The following is a 24208-nucleotide window of genomic DNA, read 5'->3' on the forward strand; positions in this document are numbered from 1 at the left end:
TTTTTTTTTTGAGTTGGAGTCTCACTCTGTCGCCCAGACTGGAGTGCAGTGGCCGCTCCCAGCCACCGCAGCCTCGACCTGCCGGGCTCCAGTGATCCTTCCACCTCAGCCTTCCGAGTAGACGAAATTACAGGCCTGCGCTACCACGCCCGGCTGATTTTTTGATTTACTGTCGAGATGAGGTCTCACTGCCCAGGCGGGTCTTAAACCCGCGGGCTCAGGCAATCCACTCACCTCAGCCTCCCAAAGGTGCGGGATTACAGGCTGAGCCACCGAGCCCGGCTTGTGCTCATTCTTTATATGCATTATCTCACTTAAGCCCCCAGCTACCCCCGTGAAGTAGGCATCATCATGTAATTTGATAGATGAGGAAGCTGAGGCTCAGAATGGTTTGAACCTGCTTGGGGTCGATTAGCAGGCAACAGAACCAGGATCTAGATCTTCCTCCTACAGAAGACATGTTATTTTGATGACTAAAAACAGGATGTTTCCCCTTGTCTGTCTTTCCTATTTGCCCCGCATGGACCCCAGCATCTGTGAGCGGGTCACCCCCAGGCTGTCCCATGCCAATTCTGCTGTGGTGCTCTCTGCTGTGAAGGTGCTGATGAAGTTCATGGAGATGTTGTCTAAGGACCTGGACTATTACGGCACACTGCTCAAGAAGCTGGCCCCACCCCTGGTCACACTCCTGTCGGCAGAACCAGAGCTGCAGTACGTGGCCCTGCGCAACATCAACCTCATTGTGCAGAAAAGGTACTGAGATCACCATATACGCAAGCATGCGGTGTGCACCCCTAAGGGGGCCTCTTCTGCTGGGAACAGGACCTCTCAAGGCAAACTGACCCATCACCGTGCAGGACGTCTCAAAGAATAGCTTAACACAAGGGCTCTCAACCAGGGACAACTTTGCCCCCAGGGGAAGTTTGTCAACGTCTGGAAACATTTTTGGTTTTCATAGCTGTGGGAGTACTACTGGCATCTAGTGGGTAGAGACTAAGGATGCTGGTCAACATCCTGCATTGTACAGAACAGCTTCCCACAGCAAGAAACTGTCTGGCCCAAAATGTCAATAGGTGATATTTTGCTGTGGTTGGGAAGTGCTGGCCTGGCCTAGGCTAACCTAACCTAACCTAACCTAACCAGGAAGCAGCCTAGGTTAAAGCTAGCATGGGGCTTCTTAACATAGCATTGGATGGCTTCTGAAATGGAGTATAAGATTTTATGTGTCTGTGTGTGTGCCTGAGGACAGAGACCATAGCTCTAGTCAAATTCCCCGAGATGGGAGGGCTCCAAGATGGTGAGGAACTTGGATTTTGTATCAGCCCGGAGGAGGGATATATCAGAGTCCCTCTGTGCTGTACTACCCATTTCCCTCCTCCCAGGTGAAGGACTGTAGCAGTAAGTCACTGCTTCCAAAACGGGTCTTGTACCTGGGCTAGGCAGGAGCTGAAAAACACTTGAGCGGTACTGGGACAGGGGTTTTCTGACATAATCCGTTTCTTCTTCTGAAGTAGCTCTAAGTGAGAGAGCCCTTACAGCTCCTGGGAGTGGGATTGGCTTCCTGAGTTCTCCCAGCTCTTTGTCAAATGGCTTACTTGGCAATCAGACTTGGCAGTAGCAACTAACTACTGAGCATCTATAAGTTACAGCAGGCCCCGTTGCTGGGAGTGAAGCTACATGGAGAACAAAGGGCCTCTCTTGGAAGATAGCACACTCTCCATGTCATGGCATCAATCTAGTTCTTATTTCCTTCTGGCGGGACTGAGAGATATCAGTTGCATTGGGACATTTGTGAAGCCTTGGGAGGTAACTGTAGGAAGGCTTTATGAGTGCTTCAACCAAGGGATGAGACCAGGGCTTGCCAGTTAGAGTGTGGGTCTTTACATACCAGTGCCCTGGGTCACAGATTTAATATGGTATAGTGACTACTAGATCCAGATCAGCATGAAGGCTCCCTGTGCTATATTTAACATGGTAAATCTCTTAAGAAGTTGTCCATGTCACCGAGACATGACCTGGTCCTGACATGTGGTTGGGCAGCTTTTGCCAAGTCCTGATTGCAGAAATCATCTTCTGCTACCCATCTCAGAGTCTTGCCTCTCCCACGGGGCACAACAGAGGCTCCTTGCTTGGCCAGGACCTCCCTGCAGCTTGCACAGCAACACTGAGTACCCAATTTCCTCCTTTCTCTGTGCGCTGTCTTCTCCCTTCTTCCCATATGTCCTCATTCCTATTCCTTCCTCCTTTCTGTTCTGGAAAGGGCATAGGAGTAGGAGTCAGGGAGTGGGAACTCTTGTCTTGATCCCATCCTTATTAACATTAACCAGGTGACCTAGTGCAAGCCTCTCAACCTCTCTGAAGTTTTCTTGTGTAAGAAAAATGCAGTGGGTGGTGCCAGTTGAGGGCAGAAGGGTATTGCCTTTGAAGGGAGAGCAATGACACGTGTATAAGTGACAGCTCCTGCCTAGTGAGTGCCTTCTCTGAGGCAGGCATCGATCGTGCTAGATGCTTTGCCTCTAACTCTCACAACAGCCTCTTACATAGGTGTCTGTGTTGGCATCCCTAAGACCATAATCATGTTCAGGTTTCCTAGCAGGACTCACAGGACTCAGCATGTAGTTGTACGAAGAGCTAAAATTTATCAGAGCAACACAGTATGGGTACACAGCTGGATCATAAGGGACAGCTATACAAATAGTCTGGAGGAATCTATGAGAGGCTTCCTTATGTGCTCTCCCTTCCATGGGGAGCCACAAAGAGCTCTCTCCTCCCCCAGCAACAAAATGTGGCAACATGTGTGTAATGTTTCTGCCCAGTGAAGCACTCAAGGTTTTTATTGGAGGCACCTACCAAAATTTAAGACTCCCAAAAGAAAAGCAGGTGTTCATATTCTTTGTACAAATGGTCTAGGCACAACTAGCCACCTTTATTATTTAGGGAACAGTGAGAACACTCCCAGAAGCCGAGTTCCCACATGCCAGGCCTTTCTAAGACCAGCAGACTCAGGCCTGCAATAGTAATGCCTTTCTGCACAGTGCTATTCCTATTTCATGAGTGAGGAAACAGAGACCTGAAGTCACAAGCTAGGATTGGAACTGAGAACTGCCTGATTCCCAAGCCTGTTGCATGGTGCCTACTCCCTCTTGAGTGTGAACTGTCTCTTGCTGTACTCCCTCTTTGCCTGTGATGTGGTCAGGCACACAGTAGCCAGTCAGAACCTTACTCAGGCCAGTCACCTGGCCCTCTGCCTACAAGCTTGCAGCCATGGCAGTTTCTCATAGACATCAGAAATGTCCCAGCAAATGTGGAGGGGTTTTCTCAAGGAGCCTAAGCCTTGCTTTTTTGCTTTCTGGGCATCGTGCCCCGCCACCAGGCCTGAGATCCTGAAGCACGAGATGAAGGTCTTCTTTGTGAAATACAATGACCCTATCTATGTGAAGCTGGAGAAGCTGGACATCATGATCCGCCTGGCCTCCCAGGCCAACATCGCCCAGGTCAGTAAAGGTGGTAGTTGGGGCAGGGGCTTTGGTGTCAGACAGCTCCATCACCACCAAGCTGTGGTCCCAGGGCTGATTGATTGGTCTCACCCTTAACAGTTCATCTCACAAAGACCATTTAGCAGGGGACACAGGGCTTAGTAAGCAAGTAAAAAAACTGATATTTTTGTTACTAAAGAATGTTCTTGGCCAGGCACAGTGGCTCACACCTGCAATTCTAGACTTTGGGAAACTGAGACAGGAGGATTGCTTGAGGCTAGGAGTTCAAAACTAGCCTGGGCAATGTAGCAAAACATCATCTCTACAAATAAATAAATACTTAGCAGGGCATGTAGCATATGCCTGTAGTCCCAGCTTCTTTGGAGTCTGAGACAGAAGAATCACTTGAACCCAGGAGTTTGAGGCTGCAGTGAGCTATAATTGTGCCACTGCATTCCAGCCTGGATGACAGAGCAAGACTCTGGCTCTTAAAAAAGAAAAAAGAAATAGGCCAGGCTCGGTGGCTCAACCTGTAATCCCAGCACTTTGGGAGGCCAAGGTGAGTGGATTGCCTGAGCCCACGGGTTCGAGACCCACCTGGGCAACTTGGTGAGACCTCATCTCTACAATCAATCAAAAATTAGCCGGGCATGGTAGCACGCACCTGTAGTTCCAGCTACTTGGAAGGCTGAGGCGGAAGGATTGCCGGAGCCCAGCAGGTCGAGGCTGCGGTGGCCGGGAGTGGCCATTGCACTCCAGTCTGGGTGACAGAGTGAGACTCCAACTCAAAAAAAAGAAAAAAGAAAAAATTGTTCTCCCTATTATCACCTATCATCCAGCTATTAAGATGTGGTTGTTGGATGTGTAGCTAGATCAACCTAAAACTACAGTTGTCTAACTCTGCTTTCCTTTCTGTGCACCTGATAGCTCTCTTCCTCCCTCGGGCCTTCCACCTCAAGTAGGAGGCAGAATCCTATCCTTCTAGGAGTCTGTGTATATCCACTGCCCAGGGGTGTCCCAAGAGATTGCCCCATCAGATCCCCCCAACCCCATCCTGTCTGTTTGGGCCACAGGTATTGGCAGAGCTAAAAGAGTATGCAACAGAAGTGGATGTGGACTTTGTGCGGAAGGCTGTGCGTGCCATTGGCCGTTGTGCCATTAAGGTGGAGGTAAGGCTCAGGGACTCTGTCCTCAGCTGGGGGAGGGGAAGGAAGCCTAAACCAAGAAACTAGTCTGACTGTAGCACAATCTACCAGCTGCTTGTGACCCGGGAAGCCTGAGGGCCAGTTGTGCAGGTCTTGTTGGGCTCCTTCTCACTCTGCAGTCTCCTTTAGGCCTTTAGTTTGCTGCAGATGAGACCTATCATAATCACGGTTCTCCTGCAGTATTAGCTAAGCTAATGCTGTTAAGCTGAGGGCATCCCTGGTAGACTTAGCTTTCACTTCACGAGCTTTAGGACAGGACCCTGCCTATTGAATGCTTTTTGTCAAGTGTCATGATTCAGCTGCCACGTGTCTCTTTGTACAAACTCCCCAGGGCCACTCCAGACCCCTGTGTCCTGGTATTTCATCCCAGCCTTTCTCTGCCTTTGGAGATATTCTTTGAACATTGACCTGGACTCTCCTTAAATGGGTTCGGTGATGGCTGCAGGATCTGAGGACAGCTAGTTACCTCCAGCTCAGACCTTTGAAGTGTTTTCCCCTTGGGACTATGATGGCTCTCCTGAAAAATCTCCCCCTGCTGACCATTAACATGGTGTATGGAAATAAAGCAGAGCCAAGCAGAAACATTGTGTTTTTGGTCTTGGGAGCCCATTGTATGAAGCAGATAAAAGAGGGGTGGGGTCAGGCTGGAGCACAGTCACTCTGCCCTCAGAGCTTGGCCTGGAGGAGCTCCAAGGACCCTCCTTGCTCTCCTGAGCTCAGCCGCTGGCTTCTTCATGGTCTCCTTCTGTCTCCCTGTGTCCTGCCATCCGATCATTTGGCACTGGTTCTCCCTCTGTTACCTGGGGAGAGTGTTCTTCTGTGACAAGGAAAGTGGGTGAGGAGTGACTTGGAGCCCCTGCCGTGATCATCACAGGCCCTATTGGAAATGGTACAGGGTCCTTGCCCACACTCTCTTCTTCTTCCCACACAGCAATCTGCAGAGCGCTGTGTGAGCACGCTGCTTGATCTCATTCAGACCAAGGTCAACTATGTGGTCCAGGAAGCCATCGTGGTCATTAAGGACATCTTTCGCAAGTACCCCAACAAGTACGTGCCCACAATCCCAGGAAGGGCCTTCTGTCTGTGCTTGGGGATGGGGATGGTGGGGAGGAAAAAAGGAGGACTTTCTCCCCCTTGCTTAATTCTCTGCCACAAGCAGCATTCTCAAAAGAAAAAAAGAAAAACCTTGCCCCTCCTCTGCTCCCCAGGTCAAAATAAGAGCTAAAATGTTACAGATAAAACTCAAATCTTTTACTTACCATGTCTCAGGGTCTTGAGGGGTACTGGCCCATCTCTCTTGACCCCTGGCTATGCTTCCCTGGGTTGCCTGGGTTCTGGTGCTCATGTGTTGGCTGTGCCCTGGCCTCCCAGGTATGAGAGTGTGATCGCCACGCTCTGCGAGAACCTGGACTCCCTGGATGAGCCGGAGGCGCGGGCTGCCATGATCTGGATTGTGGGAGAGTATGCTGAGCGGATTGACAATGCAGACGAGCTGCTAGAGAGCTTCCTTGAGGGTTTCCACGACGAGAGCACCCAGGTGAGCCGTCGAGCAGGCCAACTTGGGCCATGGTGTGAGTCATGACTGCCAACTTGGCCCTGCCGTGACTGTCTTGCTCTGAAACTCTCCCTCCTGATATTGCATTGACAGTGTGGACAGACTGATGCGTGATGCGTAGGTGATGGGCACGGCCCCTTTTCCTCACCCACTGCAGTGCCCTGAGGGGACACGTGAGGCCATCTGTGGTGTTGTGCTTGGAAGGCAGGCGGGAGTTTTTGGTTTTGTTTTAATTTAATGTTTATCTGTAGATAGGGAACCCTTTGACTTGGTTCAAAATGGAGAAGACACAAAAGGATATATAATGAAGTTTTCCTCTTACCACTTTGCTGTCTACTGGTTCTCCTTCCAGAGGTTACCAGTGTTCTTGGTTTCTCGGAGAGACTTCTAGAGGTCATTTAGAAATATACCAGCGATACACACACACAGCTGGAGTGCTGTGGCACACTCACGGCCACCCCAACATTGATCTGCTGGGCTCCGGCGATCCTTCCCCCTCAACCTTCCAAGTAGCCTTAACTACAGGTGGATGCTACCACACCTAGCTAATTTTTGATTGATTGTAGAGATGAGGTCTCACCAAGTTTCCTGGGCTGGTCTTGAATTTACAGACTCAGGCAGTCCACTCACCGTGGCCTCCTAAAGTGCTGGAATTACAGGCTGACCACCGAGCACAGCCCTAAATGAAATTTATTAAGCACATGTCATTCCTCCATAACGTACATCACAGCCTTCTTGTGGTTAGGAAAACTAGGCAAGCACTTCAGCACTATACTCGGGGGCCATTTTAAACAAGTAAGTCACTAACAGAAAGTTCTAAAATGTGAAATACATGACTGTAAATAGATCAGGAAAGAACCATGTTTACAGTGTGAGAGCTGAAACAAGGGCAGAGCATTGTCTTGTTTGACCTCAGCTGAGAATGTGTGTGTCAGGTGACTCAAAGTTTTCACCGCTCTGCACATTATCTGTGAATGACTGTGAAAGCACCACAAGTATTAATTTGGGGGCTACAAGTAAGTTTTAGCAAGTAGGCAGATTCACAGATATGGATTCCATGAACAGTGAGAATCAACTGTAGATATATATTTCTCTCTCGTTTATTTTTAAACACTACTGGTAATATACTATGCAAATTCAGATTGTTCCCCACCTTTCTTTTTGCCCTTACAAATATATCTGAAGGCCATGCTGTAATTAATTTTTGCTTTACCAGCCTCCCCTGATGGATATTTAGGTGTCCAGTTTTATACTCTCTTAAGCAGTACTGCTATGAATATCCTGTGTGATGCACATCTGCAAGTACATCTGGAGGTTAAATTCTTAGAAGGTGAATGCTTAGATAAAAGGGCGTGTGCATTTGAGATTTGAGTAGCTGTCACCAGATTTCCTTTGGTGTAAAGACTGTGCTGGTTTATATTCCCATCTCTTGCCCTTTCCTTACCTCCTCACCAGCTTAGTGCATCCTCATGCTTTGTTTTTGCCAGTCTGATAGATTACAGAGGGTACCCCAGTATCGTTTTGTTTGCATTTCTGTTGTGAGGTTGAACATCTTGTCATTTGTGTTCTCTTTTCTCTGAACTGAGAACTGTCAGTCTGTTTGTGAGCACAGAACTCTTAGCTGCCCAACTGGGGCAGTATAACCCCATGGGTCCAAGTATAGGCCTTGGAATGGAAGAACCCAGAGTCCATAACCCTCTTCTGCACTTTACTGGCTTAATGACTTTATGCTTATTCCTTTACCTCTCTGTGCCTCAGCTTCTTCATTTGTAAGATTCAAATCATTAGGCTTTCCTTCATCCTGTTGCTGTGAAAGTTAAATGGAATGCTTTCTATAACGTCCTGAATACATGTCTAGGCCATACTATAAGCATTCATTCTTGGGACTATTGGTTTGGGTCCAGCTTGGTTTCAAAAGCAAATTAGTGCAGGCCAAAAAGGGGACTGACTGGTTCTGGTAGCTAGCAAGTCCAGACACATGCTTCCCTCCAGCATTCCTGGCTGAGGGTGCTTGGATGGTGGCATTGGACTGTCTTTGCAACTCTGGGGTGGCTTCCACCTTGGGTAGGCTCCCAAGAGTGGGGACTCCAAGGGGCCAGCAGTTCCAGGCTGCAGTTTAATGACTCCTATGCAAAGAAAAATTTTCCCCTCAGTAGTTCCAGCAAAAGTCCCAGGACCTATTTGTATTATCCTTAGCCAGTCACTATAACTCTAATTAGCTAGGTCTCTCAGGCACCAATCCCAGTCTGTGTGAACTGAAAGGGACAGAGAGAAGGGCGAGGCTCTGAAGGAAAGCCAGCATTTCTGTTCCCAGAAGACAGAATAGATGCTGGGTGAGCAAAACAACAGATGTCTTTCACAAAATCATAGTAATAATTCCCACCAGCACCCCCACCCACTGCCACCTGCCTCCAGGCTGCCTTCACTTTCAGCACCACCTCTTCTCTCTTGTCTCTGAGGAGCAGCGCCTGGCCTGTGCTGGTTTCTGCCCCTGCAGTCCAGTCCTGCCTGGAATTCCTGCAGAGGGTATCCTATAAGGGTGTATCTGCCCATATGCTAGAGTCAGTCTCTTACACACCTACACACTCTTCCCCTTCAGTTAAGCCTGTTAGAGAGCCAGGATGAGGGGAGCCAGACAGGGAGAGCTGAACCAGGAGCTTGTGTTGTGAGAAGAGGGGCTCTGAAGTTTTGAATCCAGGCCCCTCCCCTGTTGTGTGACCTGGAGCATATTGCTTAAACTCACGAAACCTGTTTCCTTATTCCAGTACAGGGTTGTTGCAAAGACTGTTGAATGCTGTGTGTAAAGTGCCCACTCCAGTGCTCAGTAAGTGATAGCTGAGTGGTGAGTGATGGTGTAATTAAGTGACCTGCTCTCTTTGTCTTGGGCTCACAACACAGATCAAAGCTCTTTTATTTTTTTGAGTCAAAATCTCACTCTATTGCCCAGGCTGGAGTGCAGTGGCATACTCACAGCCACTGAGCCTTGTCCTACTGGGCTCAGGCGATCTTTCTACCTCAGCCTTCCAAGTAGCTGGAACTACGGTGCGCACCCCCCATGACTGGCTAATTTTTTGATTTATTGTAGAGATGAGGTCTTGCCATGTTGCCCTGGCTGCTGCAGGCTCAGGCAGTCCTCTCACCTTGGCCTCCCAAAGTGCTGGCATTACAGGCATGAGCCACCGCGCCCAGCCTTCAAAACTGTTTTAAGAGTACTTGTTCTGCCAGGCATGATGGCTCATGTCTGTAATCCCAGCACTTTGGAAGGCAGAGACCGGAAGATCGCTTGAGCCCAGGAGTTCAAGACCAGCCTGGGCAACATAGCAAGACCTTGTCTCTATTAATATTTTGAAAAAGAAAAAAAGTTTCTCCATAAGACCTTGTGGGGGGGAAAAAAGATTACTTGTTCAGTGCTGGACAATCTTGGAACTTGTTTTAGATTGGTTCCTAGACCTCTCTAGTCACGGACAGGAAGCTCAGAAAGTCTTGGCAAGGTGGAGCATTGGCCAAGCCTGTGTTTTGCCCCTTTCCTTCCATCCCATCCTGTCTGGATGGCAGGGGCAGGAGCAGCATTGCAGGAGGGCTGCCCTGAAAGGACATGTTGTGAGGAACTGGGTGGCTTGCTGAGCCCCGACCCTGGGCTGGTAGCCATTGTACCCTCTGGCAGTAGAGCCCGAGGCATACCTTACTGGGAAGCACAACAGATCTGACAATGATGAACAGCTCCAGGCATCTGGCTGACTGGGCGGGGAACTTTCCCATGTGAGGGTAATGGTGACAGTGACTGCAGTGAAGACAGCTGTTGTGTAGTGAGCAGAATACACAATAGCTTCTTATATTGGTTGTCTCATTGACACTTCCCATGAAACATGAGGTACTATATCTATTTTATAGGTGAGGAAACCGACTCAAAAGTTAAATAACTTGTCTGGGGTCACCCAGCTGGGAAGTGATAGAACCACAGTTAAAATGAGATGTGCTCTGACTCTAGGAGCTGCCATAAGTTGCCATTTTTAAAGGTCTCAAGAACCCCCCGAAGTAGGCCACACCTTTCTTTCACAGGCTGGAGCTAAATGGCTTATCATAGGCTGCCTAGCCAGGGACTGGAGCTGGATCTGCAGGAAACAGCCAGCCCACTGCTCCTCTGCCCTTGGCCTACATGTAACCAAATTGCAAGGACTCTGGATTGCGTAATCCCAGAAAGAAACCACATCTCCTCCATTCTGCCTCTGCTGTCAGCCAGCACTGCTGCTGCTGAGCTTCTACTGCAACCACCCTCCTGCTGCCGACCTGTCCCTGGCATAGCCTGTGGGCTCCTGGCACTACCCTGGCTCCAGAGCCTCAGGCTGCCCTCTAGTCCTAGGACTAGCAAAGATGAGCTGGTGGCCAAGGAAGGACTATGTGTAGAGACTTGTTCTTGAAGAGATGTTTTTGAGTCAGCAGGTATTCCTTAAGTGCCTACTACGAAATAGGCACTAGATGGAGCTGTAACCAGCAACACAGCTGTGAGAGGACAGACACTCCCCCGCCAGATCACTTAATTATACCACCACCACTACAGGACAGCCAGCAACTATTGGCGCCAATGAGGGGTGAAGGAGGCTACAGAAGTGTCGGGGACTGGCAGTGGGGACAGCATGAGAGCTGCAGGGTGAGGAGGTATTGGCCAGGCTGAGGGAAGTAGGAGGCATGTCCCGGTGCACAGCAGGCACTGGCAGAAGGCCTCCAGGAATTGTTCCCATGCTCTGGTAGAAGCACAGCTTCTTGATAACAGTCTGTTACTATGTTCCCAAGGCCTCGGTGGCACTGCCACCACTTATGGACGGAGGCCTTTTAAAAAGCATAACAGCCACACCTGTGAGCTTCTCATGGTGCTGTGGGGCCTAGAACTCCGATAGGTTTCTAGAAGCCTAGGGAAGCCTAGCCTGGAAGTCCCAGCCTGCCTGGGCTTGCCACGTAGTACAGCTCAGCTCCTGAGTGAGTCGTGTTGAGGTCAGCACCAACACCCCTTGCCGGCCTTAGCCTGTGTGCCATGGCCAACCCCAAATCTAGAAGATCTGTCCTTGGCTTCCCAGGACTTTGAACACCTTTTTCCTCTTCAGGCCCTCATTTGGTTGTCCACTGTCCCCAAGTGGAGCCCACACTTCTTCCTTATCATCATCTCTCTGACTCCCTGCAGGTCCAGCTACAGTTACTGACAGCCATCGTGAAACTCTTTCTGAAGAAGCCAACAGAGACCCAGGAGCTGGTGCAGCAAGTCCTCAGTTTGGCTACGCAGGTGGGTGCCCCAGCCTCCTCTCTCTGCCCAGCAGAGGAGCTTTGGCCCCAGAGCCAATCATGCCCCTAAGATTGGCATCTTTGGGGGTTTGGCCCCAGACTAATCCATGCTCCTTGCCTTAGAGAACTCAGAGTCACAAATGAATCAAAATGGAGTGGGGCCAAGTGGTGAAGTTGAGACAAATTGTAGGTGAGAGAGGAGGAGGGTCTGTGGGGACCAGAGGGTTTGCATGGGGGCAGGGAGGGTACATAGGGATTGGTGACAAAAGCTGGCATGACCTGCCTAAGCCAGGCTAGAGTAGAACACCATGAGGAATGAGCCCAGGAGCTGTGGCACGTCTCTTGGAGTATTTTAGGGACAGGTTCATGAGTGTGCTGAGGATTGCTGTCATCAGCCAGCCTGTGACCACACACCTGGGTCACGGGGCTGTGGGAAGGTCTCCTTCCTTGCCCTTACCAGTTGCTCTGCTCTGACCTTCATGGACTTCTTCGCCTCCCCCCACAAGGACTCAGATAACCCGGACCTGCGCGACCGTGGCTACATCTACTGGCGCCTGCTCTCCACAGACCCAGTGGCAGCCAAAGAAGTGGTGTTGGCTGAGAAGCCACTCATCTCGGAAGAGACGGACCTCATTGAGCCCACGTTGCTGGACGAGCTTATCTGCTACATTGGCACACTGGCCTCCGTCTACCATAAGCCACCCAGTGCCTTTGTGGAGGGGGGCCGAGGCGTTGTGCACAAGAGCCTGCCACCCCGCACTGCCTCGTGAGTGAAATCCGCCAGTTCCTTGGTTTAGCAAACCTCAGGCCTGGTGTGCTGTCCCCTGGCAAGGCCTGAGTCTGAGGAAAACTATGATTCTAGCAATCTTTGAGTGAATGCTTACTACACACAAGGTGTTCACTGGATGACTCCCTTGATCCTTGTAACATCTCTGGGAGAAAATGCTCCCATTTGACAGGTCGAAACAGTAGGCATGAGAATATGAGTGACTGGTTCAGGATTCAACAACTAGCAGAGCTGGGGCTCAGACCCCATTCTGTCTCATTCCAGAGCCTTGTCCTTACCCCCTCCTCCACTCAGGTAGTTGGTTTGGCCTGGTGGCATAGTTCTCCAGGCACTGATATCCAGCTTTCTTTTTAGCATGGGCCAAGGGATGGAAACACCGACTGCCCTCTCCTTTCACTGATTCCCATGAAGAGCCTAAATGGTGGATCAGACAGGGGAATGGGGGAGCAGTGAGGTCGTGTAGATAAACCCTTCTGGGACAGCAAGGACACCCAGCGTCTATCTGGAGGGAGGGTCCTGGAGTCTGGGGTCTCTTTGACCTCCCTGAGACATCCCAGCACCCCCACCCTACTGACCCCTTCCCTTCCGTGGCCTAGCAGGAGTGAGAGCACCGAGAGCCCTGAGACAGCCCCTGCTGGAGCACCCCCTGGTGAGCAGCCAGATGTCATCCCCGCCCAGGGTGACCTGCTGGGTGACCTCCTCAACCTGGACCTCGGCCCCCCAGTGAGTGGCCCACCCCTGGCCACCTCCTCAGTGCAAATGGGAGCTGTGGACCTTCTTGGCGGTGGCCTTGACAGCCTGGTATGTCCTGGGCCTCCCTCTGGATGATGTTGATAATGGTCTTCAGAGGCGGAATCATTGAACGCCCCATCTATGCCAGGCACCAGCCAAGTGCCTTGGGTATATTATATTGAGTCCTAACTCTCTGCCTTCAAAGGTGATTCTGTAGTTCCTACATATAGATGAGAAAACCAAGGCTTGGAGAGATCGGGCAACCTTCCCTCCAAAATAGCACAGCTACTAAGTGGCAGAGACAGGATTCAACCCCCTGGTTGGACCTTTGACTCCCAGGAGATCTGGGGCAGTGGCGGGCCACTTCTAGCCCTTGCCTCTGATTTGACTCCACAGTCAGTTTTGCCCTATAAGGCTGGAATGTTCCTGGCTTTGAAGAACCAGCGTGTGTTCACTTACCCTCATGCCACCCCAGCTGGGAACAGCAGTCTAGCCAAGCCTATCTGGGCCTGGCCCCTGCGAGGTCAGGGAGTGAACTTCCCTCCTCCCCTGTAGAGAGAGAGGGGTCCAGTCCTCTCTGAGGCCCTGCACAGCCTCTTAGCAATTCCCTCAGAGAGAGCAGCAGTTGACTAATCTTTTCCCTCTCTCCCTTTCTCTCTCTTATCTCTCTATCTTCTTTCCTGGCTTACTCTCTGCATGTCGCTGCCTGTTCTCTTCACCCTGCCTGCTTCTGCTTGGAGATGGGGGATGAGCCTGAAGGGGTATGATTCAATTCTTGTGTCACCAAGCCTTCATCCCTGCTCCTCCCTAGAGTGCTGACCCAGCATCTCAAGGGGTGAATGATGTCAGAGCTGTCCTTCCCTGCTGAGCCCTGGCCTTTGTTCCAGTGCCCTGGCAGCCTCTGCTTTGTCCACCTGGCATCCAGCTGCCACTAGACCCCATATCTATGAATTCTTCACCTTGTCCTGATACATTGCCTTGTCCTGAGGATTGCAGCGCTCTCAGTCCCTAGGGTCCCCTCTCTGATGTCCTAGAGGGAAATCACCCATCTGCTTAACATGTCCCCACCTAGCAGTTTGTCTGGGGTCCCCACTTTATTCATGGGCTGAGAGTTTTGGAGAGTCTTCAGCCCTTTCCCAGAGGTCCCTCACTAAGGCTCAAGGCTTGCAGGGCACAGGAGGGCTCAGCCCCTCTTCTCTATCCACCTCACTCTGTTTCCGCAATGTAGAGTTGATGTGAAGGCTGTCCTGTCCCTGCCCCTCATTGTTTTCTAAATTGCCAGGTAGGATGTCCCTGCCTCTGATGCCTGCCTCTGACTCTCCTTCCTTTCCAGATTGGGGGCACCAACTTCGTTGCACCCCCAGCAGTAGCAGTAGCAGCCAACCTAGGAGCACCCATCGGCAGTGGCCTGAGTGACCTGTTTGACCTGACCAGTGGCGTGGGCACCCTATCAGGATCGTATGTGGCCCCCAAAGCAGTAAGTCTCTCAACTTCTGTCTCTGTAGGAACAGAGAGAAGTTATCGAGACTGACTTGTAGATTCCTTAAATGACCTGGGCTGGCTGGGCGCAGTGGCTCACGCCTGTAATCCCAGCACTTTGGGAGGCTGAGACGAGATGATTCCCTGAGCTCACAGGTTCAAGACCAACCTGTGCAACATGGCGAGACCTCGTCTCTACAACAAATCAAAAAATTAGCTGGGCATAGTGGCACATGCCTGTAGTTCCAGCTATTTGGAAGGCTGAGGTGGAAGGATTGCCTAAGCCCAGCAGGTTGAGGCTGCAGTGGCCATGAGTGTGCCACTGCACTCCAACCTGGGTGATAGAGTGAGACTTCGACTCAAAAAAAAAAAGATGACCTGGACTGTGGAATTGGCTCAGGCCAATGCTGATGAGGGAGGCTGGGGGCCATGGTAGCACTAAGGAAGAGGAGCTGAGTGAGGCTTGACAGAGGCCTGGGAAGGCTTCCTGGAGGAGAGGTCGCAGGAGTTCAGACCTGCATAACAAGTCAGAATTAGCTGAGCAAAAATGGGGCAGGGCTCTAGGCCAAGGGAACAGCCTGTGGCAGGGCCTGCAGGGGAGGGAGAGCCCAGCCTCTGTCACACTTATCTCGTAGGAGCAGTGGTTCTCAGTGCCGTCAGATCCAGCACCTCTTAGTCATAATAGACATTTCACAGTGTCACTGTTCTTTCCTTAAATGAAATTGGTGGACTATGTAACCTACCTACACATATAATTCCAAAAATACTCAGATGCTTTCACTCCATAAAGGAGACATAAAAGGAAGAGAATACAAGTATGTGTTTCAATGCTGTGAACACTTGGCACACCCGCCCACATGCCCCAGAAGACATGATGAAGTTATTGTGTTTGCAGTAGGTCAGAGTCACCTGTTTGTATTTCGGGCACCATGAGTGGTATGACCAATGGTACCCTAGTTTCTGAAGTGGTAACTAACTCCAAGTAAAGTTCTGGAGAAGACAGAGAACTGACTTCCTTTGATTTTCATAGTAGTTCCATTCCTGGAAATGTTAGAGTATGTTGAAGCCATGCAAAAAATACTCCAAGGATGCAGGATAGTTGCTCATTAAGGGGATCATTGTTCCTGTGGCAGAATGTTTAGCATTCCTGACTCTAGCCCACTAAATGTAGTACCCCCATTGTGCCAACTGAAGATGCTGCACAGATGCCCGCTTGCTACGAGGGCAGCACCACCCCTTGAGACTCCTGGCTAGAACAGAGATTGGCGATGGAGGAAGCTGGTAGGGTCGGCAGGGCCAGACTGGGCATTTGCTCTTGATCCTGGTGCAGCAGGAGCCATTGAAAGGTTTTAAACAGAGTGATCAAACAGTCCACTTTGGGAGGCTGAGGTGAGTGAATTGCCTGAGCCCGTGGGTTCGAGACCCACCTGGGCAGCGAGACCTCATCTCTACAATAAATCAAGAAATCAGCCAGGTGTGGTAGCGCATGCCTGTAATTCCAGCTACTTGGAAGGCTGAGGCGGAAGGATCGCCGGAGCCCAGCAGGTCGAGGCTGCGGTGGCCGGGAGCAGCCACTGCACTCCAGTCTGGGCAACAGAGTGAGACTCCAACTCAAAAAAACAAACAAACAGTCCAAATTGCACTTGAAGATGGCTCTGGCTGTAGGGAAGGGGTGGGGCAGAAGCTCAGGAGGATTCTGTGGCAAGGATGGATGGATGCTACAGTGCCCTGGACAAGGAGAGCATCTGTGGAAGGCACACAGGCTGGACTTGAGCTCCCTGGGAAGTAGAGAGGACAGGATATAGGGGCTGAGGCAGGAAAGCTGAGTTTGGGGTGTGACACTAAGACCTGACACTAAGGAGAGCGCAGTGTGGGGCTGCTAGAGGGAGCAGACCTGGCTTGATTCCCTCACAACACTCAGGTCAGAAGCCGTGTCTGCCAGAGCCTCTCTCTTTTCTGAAGTCCCCTCCCCAGAGCAGGGTGCAACTGGGCTTCAGGGGCACGGTGACATCTCCATCATGACTAGGGAGCCATGAGCCAGACCTGTCCTTCCCCAGCCTGGCCTCTCCGACAGAGTGCCCACTACACCTGTGGTAATGATGGCTGGAGCCCCTTGCAGGGTCTGGGTCCTGAGAAGCCCACAGCAGAGAGCAGCTCTTACCCTAGCAGCTGCACACTTGGGTGCAGGGACAGCACAGCATTCCCCGGCCTCCAACCACTGAATGCTCCTTCCAACAGCCTTATGTTGCTCTTATTCCTATTTTGTGATTGAGAAGTCTGAGTGTTTTTGTCTGAGGTCATGTAGCTGGCAAGTGACAGGGTCTGAAACGAGCAGTGGCACCAAAGCCTCTGCTCCTGACCCCTATGTGATTATGGTCCCAAAGGGTTTGAGAACATCCACTTCATGGGGCAGGTTGGCAGGATCAGCAGGACTAAAGAGAACATTGGATATGTGGTGTGTTGTACAACATGTTCAGCTGATGAATTACTACACGGATTGGCTGTGCCAAGGCATGAGACCAACCTATACCCATTGAAAGCCCAGTATCACAGGCGTAAGGTGAGACTGAGTGACAGAAGAACACCAAAGACTCCTGTAACCCCGTGGGTGCCAGCCCTTTCCAGACACCGCAGAGCTACCAGGAACATAAAGCCTGGAAGTGGCCCTTGGCAAACTGACCCTCTGCTTGTGTGTTTGTTTTAATAGGCATTGTCGTTGCTTTTTCTTAGTGGAGGGCCACATGAGTGTACTGACAGTGAGTACTGGAAAAAAGATTAGGAGTAATCAGGGCAGGCAGCCTGGGGAGGAGTCCCTGTGACATGGACAGGACTTTCCCCATTACCTTAATTACAGGAGAGTTCTTGGATGTGGGTGCAGTCACCCTTCAGAATCAGTACATGGCTTGTCTATATTTTTCTAACAGTGCTGTGGCTACCTAGACTTGTTTGTCCCTTGGGCATTTCCCCACCCCCACCTTTGGGGGTAAATACATCCTCCAACCTCCTGGCCAAGAGGGATGAGGCTCTCTGTGTACTAGAACTTTGAGTTCCTCAGGCATGTGGATCAGTGGTGGCGACAGTTCACTGATTCATCTAGTAGATACAAAGATTGGTTCTGTTATAACCTGTGCTAGACTCCATGCATCTGCAGTGACCACAAGCAACAGAGTCTCTATCCTCAGCCATGGCTACTGAGTGGGCAACTGAGAAAGGGCTAGATGAGAGGGCAGAGCTCAGGGAAGCCATTTGTGAGGGAGCTGAGCCCAAGGCCAGGTTCAGTAGCCCTCTGAGTGCTTTCCATATGCCAAGTCACAACTGAGAACTAAAGCCAGGTGATTTCTGCCCTCAGATTTGTTTGTGGGTTACAGGGTGCACAAAGGGTGCTGAGGGTTAGCCAAGCAAATTAGGTGTGGGGAAGCACTTTCCAAGCAGAGGAAACAGCGAATGTGAGGTCCCAGGGATGGGGCAAGCCCAGCCTGGGACAGGGTGGGCAGTAGGCTGTTGATGCCAGGGCCCATGGAGGCTGTTGCAGGACTGGAAGGGTTTTCAGGGTTCCATGGTCAGATTTGCATTTCACAGGATGACTTGAGCTGCTGTGGAAAGGGTGAGAGAAGAAATGGGGCAGATACCTGGGCAGCTGCTGTCTTACCTGAGGAAGTCTGGTGGCAGCTCAGGTGCCAGTGGACCCTGAGGAGAGCAGTGGAGGCCCTGAAGGCAGATGTAGGAGGTGGCCTCAACAGGACTTGGGCTGCGACATGGGGGAAGGGTGGGGCGAGGGCTGGTGTCTGAGTGCTCTGCAGTTTCTGTCACTGGCAACTTGAGACACAGTGGAACCTTCATCGACCCCGGGTGCATTTGAGAAAGCTGTCCAGCAGGACCTGCGCCTTGCCTGAGATGTGCATGTCCTCAGGTGGACACCAGTGGGTGTCCTTCATGGCAGGACTGTCCTTCATGGCAGGGCTGTTACTCGGGCTGTTTGCTCAGCAAATACTCCCTGAATCCTGGTTGCACACCAGGCTCTGAACCAAGGATGTGAAGACAGAGACACAGAATGCTTTTCTCAGAGAGCTCACTGGGTACAGGTTCATGTTTATCTGCCATAATGTCATCAGGGTGTAATGGGGAAGCACCTTGGGGACAGGCTTCCTGGAGACGGTGGCTCCAGAGTTGAGACTTGAATGACAAGGGCAGCCAAGTGGCAGGTGGCCTACCAGACAAGGAGTCCTCTTAGGTACTGTCCTTGGTCAGACCAGGTTCTACAATGAAAGGCCAACCCTGCCTCCTGCAAGAGAGGACAGACTGTGACAGGTTCTGGCTGGGATCCAGGATGCTATTGGGCACCCAGCTCTGTCCTTGGCTCATGGCCTTTCTCAGGCCTGCTTCCAGGTGTTCCCTTCACTGACCTCTGAAGACTCACATCAGCCCTTGAGTGCACCGAGCACCACCTCCCCATCCCCAGCTGCATCATTAAGCAGCCACCTCACAGGTTTGTGCCCCTCATCCCGATGTACATCTGGTCATCTCCTAGTGGTAAAAGTGGGTGTGGTCTGCTGGTGGTTTGTTGAGTCGGGGTTAGGGGGAGGCAACCACCTGCCACACCCCCCCCACCCTGTTTTCTGCAGGTCTGGCTCCCAGCCATGAAGGCCAAGGGACTAGAGATCTCGGGCACCTTCACCCGCCAGGTGGGCTCCATCTCCATGGACCTGCAGCTGACCAACAAGGCCCTGCAGGTCATGACCGACTTTGCCATCCAGTTCAACCGCAATAGGTGAGCTCCCTGAGGCCAGCATGCTGCTGACTGCTGCCCGGGGGTCTGGAACGCCTTTTCTGGAGCAGGGGCTGGACCTCAACACCCTTAGGCCAAAACTCTGAAGTGGTGGAGATTTACCCCCCAGTGACCACTTTATGTGGACTCCAGAGTACCTGGCAGAGTGAGAGTACCTGGCAGAGTGAGGAGGACATCTCCCCACGTTTTTTATTTATTTAATTTATTTTGAGACAGGGACTCACTCTGTTTCCCATGCTGAAATGCAGTGGTACAGTTATGGCTCACTGCAGCCTCAATCTGGGCTCAAGAAATCCTGCCTTGGCCTCCTGAATTGCTGGGACTACACGCACATGCAACCTGCCCACACCTGACTATTTCTAAAAAATTTCTGTAGAGACAAGGTCTCACTATCCAGCCCAGGCTGGTGTCAAACTCCTGGGCTCAAGTGACCCTCCTGGCTCAGCCTCCCAAGTAGCTAGGAGTACAGGCATGCGCCACTGTGCCCAGCTCCCCTTGTTTTTGCCTCCACTGTCCAAAGGAGTATATTATAGACAGAAATTCCCTGCTCCAGCCTAGAAGCTTGCCTTTGGCAAGCATCTACATATCAGGAGGGGCCTATCTAAGAAAGCTAGTAGAAGTAGGCCTGTCCGCCAGCCTCCCTGTGTGGCAAAGGAATAAACTGTTAACTGGGGCCTCTGGAAACGGTGGCTGCTCCAGACCCCTCACCCATACCAATGTCAGTGGGGAAGGTCACCTCTGTGACACTTGTGGATCAGGCCAGCTTGCAGGGTTCCCTGGGGACCCCCAGCAGCCCCTCCTGATGATTCTTCTTCCTGAGCGCTCTAATGATGAGCAAACTGAGCCTCTAAGAAGTTGACTGAAGGGGCTGCCTCCTCAGGGGAACCTGTGGGCCAGTGAGTCCCAACCTTTAGGCAGTCCCGACCTTTAGGGGCTGGTGGCAGCTCTGCCACTTACCCTCTGAGGACCCTAGGAGCCACAGAACCTCTCCAGGCTGCTAGGGATGGTTCTGGTGATTGCTGATAGCAAACTCACTATGTGTTGAACATTTCCTGAGAGCTAGGCCCTGTCTCAAGGGCTTTAGTTTTATCTCTCTTGACCCATCTGACAGCCCAGTAAGTCAATGCCATGACCCTCTTTTAGTAGGTAATGACATCTGGACTCAGAGAGGGCAAGTGCCTTGCTCAGGGTCACATAGTAGGCAATAGTAAAGCCTGGAGTGCTGAGCACCAAGCAGGCCTGGGGTTTCCACATGTCTTCCACCACGTCCCAAGTAGGCCTGATTGGCCTCATGGAAAGAGATGTTCTTTCCTGAGGTTGGGGCCAGGCAGCTCAAGCTCTGTTCTCAGCTGTGTCACTCACCCTGTTGGGTCTGGGCACAGGCCTACCGCACCACTACCCCCAAGACTGTGTGTCCTCACCTGGAGTATAGGAAAGTGTGTACCTGTCTCTTTTTATGAGGCTAGGCGCCAATATAATATATGCCCAGCCCAGGCATATTGAGTGAGCATCCAGATCATGGTCCGAATCCCATGCTCTTGTGACTTATCTTCCAAGAGCCTGCTATCTCACACTGACAGGGATCTTTCTAATTTGCCAACATGCTGCTTTATAGAGAAGCAGGGTTCTCCTGAATCTCTTTTTGGCTATCGCGTGGTCAGTTCTGGCCCAGACAATAAAACCTGGCATGTCACTTAGAATGGTCAGATCTCTCCCGAGTGATGGAGATCAGCAGCAGAGACTTGGGAAGTCCCAGCACTTTCAAGTTAGAAGACGCTTACAGTACAGGCTCCTAGTGTTAGCTGGGGCTTCTTGAGGGCAGGACAGGGCAAGACCTGTTGACCCTGGCCAGCCCAGGGCTCTCCCTTCTGTCCACAAAGCCATTGGGGCAGGGGGCTGGGAGCCTGTCCTCTGTCCTGGGCCCAGAATGTGGGTAGGCTGGCCTGCTGGAGAATTGCCATCTTGTGCCCCAGTCCCAGAGCACGAGGGGCCCGCCTGTCCTGCACAGCATCTGCTCCCCAAGCCACCCCCATGGGGCCTCTCTCTCCCCAGCTTTGGCCTGGCCCCCGCCGCCCCCCTCCAGGTCCACGCACCACTCAGCCCCAACCAGACTGTGGAGATCTCCCTGCCTCTCAACACGGTGGGCTCGGTCATGAAAATGGAGCCTCTGAACAATCTCCAGGTGAGTTCTGGGCAGGGCCCAGCATCCTGGTCCTTACCCGCCTGCCAGGCCCAGGGGAGGGGCCAGCTGGAGAGGCCTGGTGCCAGTTGGGGTTGGCATAGGGCCACATCTGTGGAGTCATGCTCTTGGCCACAGATGTGTCAGGGGAGGCTCAGGTCAGAAAGGTGAAGGGGTGTGGTTATCAGGGAGGGTCATGTGAGAGAACGTGCTCAAGGATGCCCTTCCTAGGGCCTCAGGTGGTGTCAGGCCCCAGGGATTGACTGGAGACCCCCTTGTGTGTGCCTAGGTGGCTGTGAAGAACAATATTGATGTCTTCTACTTCAGTACCTTGTACCCACTGCACATCCTCTTTGTGGAGGATGGGAAGATGGGTAAGTCTTGAGGGAGCCCCTGGGGTGTCTGAAATGGAACTGTGACTCGGGAACCTGGTCAGGGTGGTACCTTACCAAGGACCTGAGGGATTTCTCTGTCCCCACAATGAAGTCCAGGGTCTCTGCTCCTCTGTAGAGCCTGAACAAGGGGCACAGCTGGGGCCTCCAGAGCCATGCGTGGCCAACTCTAGCCTGGCAGGTGGGCTGTGCCACTCAGAAGTTGACTCACAGCCTTATCCCACCACACCACAGACTGCAGGGAACCCAGGTCATGCCACATGCCTGGTGCTCATCTCTGTACCCTGGCCCGAACCCTGAGAAGGCTGCCAGTCGCAGTATGCAGACAGCCCCTGCCCTGCCCGGCTGTGTGGAGCTCTTGACCCACGTGGTCTCACCACAGAAGCCCTGGGAGGCGGACTGTGACTAATGAGCAGCCGGCTCAGGGCCAGGGGAGGAGGAAGGAGTGTGTGGGGTGGGGAGGAGAGATCTGAGACCTGGAGGTGGGAAGCCCTAAGTCATTTGGGAACAGCACTGGGACCTCCATCACAGAGCCAAGGCTGAACTCCGAGAAGTAGGAGGGGCTGTGGGGAGCTAATGCCTGCCCTCCGCTCTTAGGTGTGCATTGAAGCGCACACTCATTTCCTGCCAAGTGGTGCTGAGGGGCCACAGGTTGACCAGTGTCCCATCTCTCACCCCCACCCCACTCACCCTACAGACCGGCAGATGTTCCTGGCCACGTGGAAAGATATTCCCAATGAGAATGAAACCCAGTTCCAGATCAGAGACTGCCCCCTCAATGCGGGTGAGGACTCCTGGGCCCCCAACCCCAGCCCCTAGGTCCGCACCACCTCCTGCCTGTCGCTGAGTTCCCCAGCACTGACTATGGAGCCTTCCCTTGGCTGTCTGACCCCGCAGAAGCTGTGAGCAGCAAGCTGCAGAGCAGCAACATCTTCACCATTGCCAAGAGGAATGTGGAGGGCCAGGACATGCTCTACCAGTCCCTGAAACTGACCAACGGCATCTGGGTGCTGGCAGAGCTGCGGATCCAGCCAGGCAACCCCAACTTCACGGTGAGGGCCCCTGCACCAGCCCTGGATCCTCCACCATCCTGTCCTGCGCAGCCTCCTAGGGGTGGCTCTGGTAGAAGACATGCCCGGAGTCTCGTTGAGCCTGGCATGAACCAGAACCAGTTTTGTCCTTGGAAGGGACCATTCTAGAAAAATTCCAACAAAACCCTATCAAGTTACCCAGATAAGATACCAAATTGGGTCTCAGAACAATGAGTTGGACTAGAAGAGTCTATAAAATTGAGCCCTGAGGGCCCCCTGACTGGGAGTGGCATTGCTGGGCACAGGCCTGGCCCTGCTCCCCTGTGGGTGCCTGAGTACCCAACTGAGAGAACCCTAGTTCCCAGCAGCCCATGCTTCCAGGCCGCTGAGCCAGACCCCCGTCAGGAGGTGGTGTCCCTGGGCACACGGTTATCCTGGAGGCCCATTTAGCCACTCCAGGGCCCTGGAGAGCCCCATGCTTTGCTTCTCCCCTGCACCCCCGAGTCTCTGGCAGGCATGGCTCTCCAGACACTGCCTCTCCTGAGCCCCGCTGGTTGGAGGAGGCTGCGGTGGTAGCTACAGTGGTGGTAATTTCTGTCTCCCTGTTTGGTTGCTGCATGTCCACCTTCCCTGCTGGTGCCCGTGGTGCAGGAGTTGGAGGTTAGCAGATTGCTTTTCTCTTCCTCTTTCCCCCTCTGTCCTCCTCGTCATGTCTCACACCCCTCCTTATCTCCCAGCCTGGTCCCTGTGCACCCCAGCTCTCCTGTCTGCACCTCATCTCTTGGCCTCGCCTCACTCTGCTGCTCCCAAAGCCGGGCAGGCTCACGTGCAGGCCGCCGACATCCTGACACTTTGCAACCAGGTGGCCCTGATTGGGGCACTGACATCCCCACTTCCGCATGTTCACAGTATGCACAGAGCCCTTCCAAGGATGCCCAGAGGACCCTTGGGCTACTGCTGCTAACTCTTGGAGCTCCATTGCCCCTTCCTAATTACACCCTTCGGAACCACTGCTTTTGAGCGAATGGGGTAGGCAGCGGCTCTCTTGCCTGTGATCTCAAGCTCAGGCCTCAGAGCAGAGGCGAAGTCTCTCATGTGCCTACTTTCTAGGCAGGAAACCAGGAATAGCCCCAGTGCCCCTCGCTGACCTCTTCCCAGCCCTCCATGCCCCCTCAGGATTTCCTGTCAGGCTTTAGTCCTGAGGACCCCAGACTTCCAGGGGCTGTGGGGGCCAGGCAGCTTTGCAGGGTGGGGGCCAGGTCCTCCCTGGCAGCCTGTGGCTCGTGACTCACACTGCTTGCCAGTAGGGCTC

At 52.3% G+C, this 24208-nt stretch overlaps 1 protein-coding gene across 2 annotated transcripts in view; it reads left to right on the top strand.

Annotated features, from left to right (window-relative positions):
• Window positions 1-24208, top strand: part of AP1B1 (adaptor related protein complex 1 beta 1 subunit) — a 53734-nt gene that overhangs the window by 28323 nt on the left and 1203 nt on the right. The window contains exons 7-22 of one of the 2 annotated variants that reach the window (XM_021718686.1): window positions 532-753; window positions 3374-3494; window positions 4550-4645; window positions 5613-5728; window positions 6053-6218; window positions 11413-11511; window positions 12017-12276; window positions 12897-13098; window positions 13770-13790; window positions 14363-14506; window positions 19131-19276; window positions 21347-21476; window positions 21763-21847; window positions 22563-22649; window positions 22763-22917; window positions 23548-23556. In XM_021718686.1, the coding sequence (XP_021574361.1) occupies window positions 532-753; window positions 3374-3494; window positions 4550-4645; window positions 5613-5728; window positions 6053-6218; window positions 11413-11511; window positions 12017-12276; window positions 12897-13098; window positions 13770-13790; window positions 14363-14506; window positions 19131-19276; window positions 21347-21476; window positions 21763-21847; window positions 22563-22649; window positions 22763-22917; window positions 23548-23556 (2059 nt within the window). The remainder of the gene's footprint in view (window positions 1-531; window positions 754-3373; window positions 3495-4549; window positions 4646-5612; window positions 5729-6052; window positions 6219-11412; window positions 11512-12016; window positions 12277-12896; window positions 13099-13769; window positions 13791-14362; window positions 14507-19130; window positions 19277-21346; window positions 21477-21762; window positions 21848-22562; window positions 22650-22762; window positions 22918-23547; window positions 23557-24208) is intronic. The other variant, XM_008070279.2, reaches the window with a different exon arrangement.

The sequence above is a fragment of the Carlito syrichta genome, unplaced genomic scaffold, assembly GCF_000164805.1.
Source record: "Carlito syrichta isolate Samal-C Ts95f unplaced genomic scaffold, Tarsius_syrichta-2.0.1 Scaffold313265, whole genome shotgun sequence".
NCBI classification, from domain to species: Eukaryota; Metazoa; Chordata; class Mammalia; order Primates; family Tarsiidae; genus Carlito; species Carlito syrichta.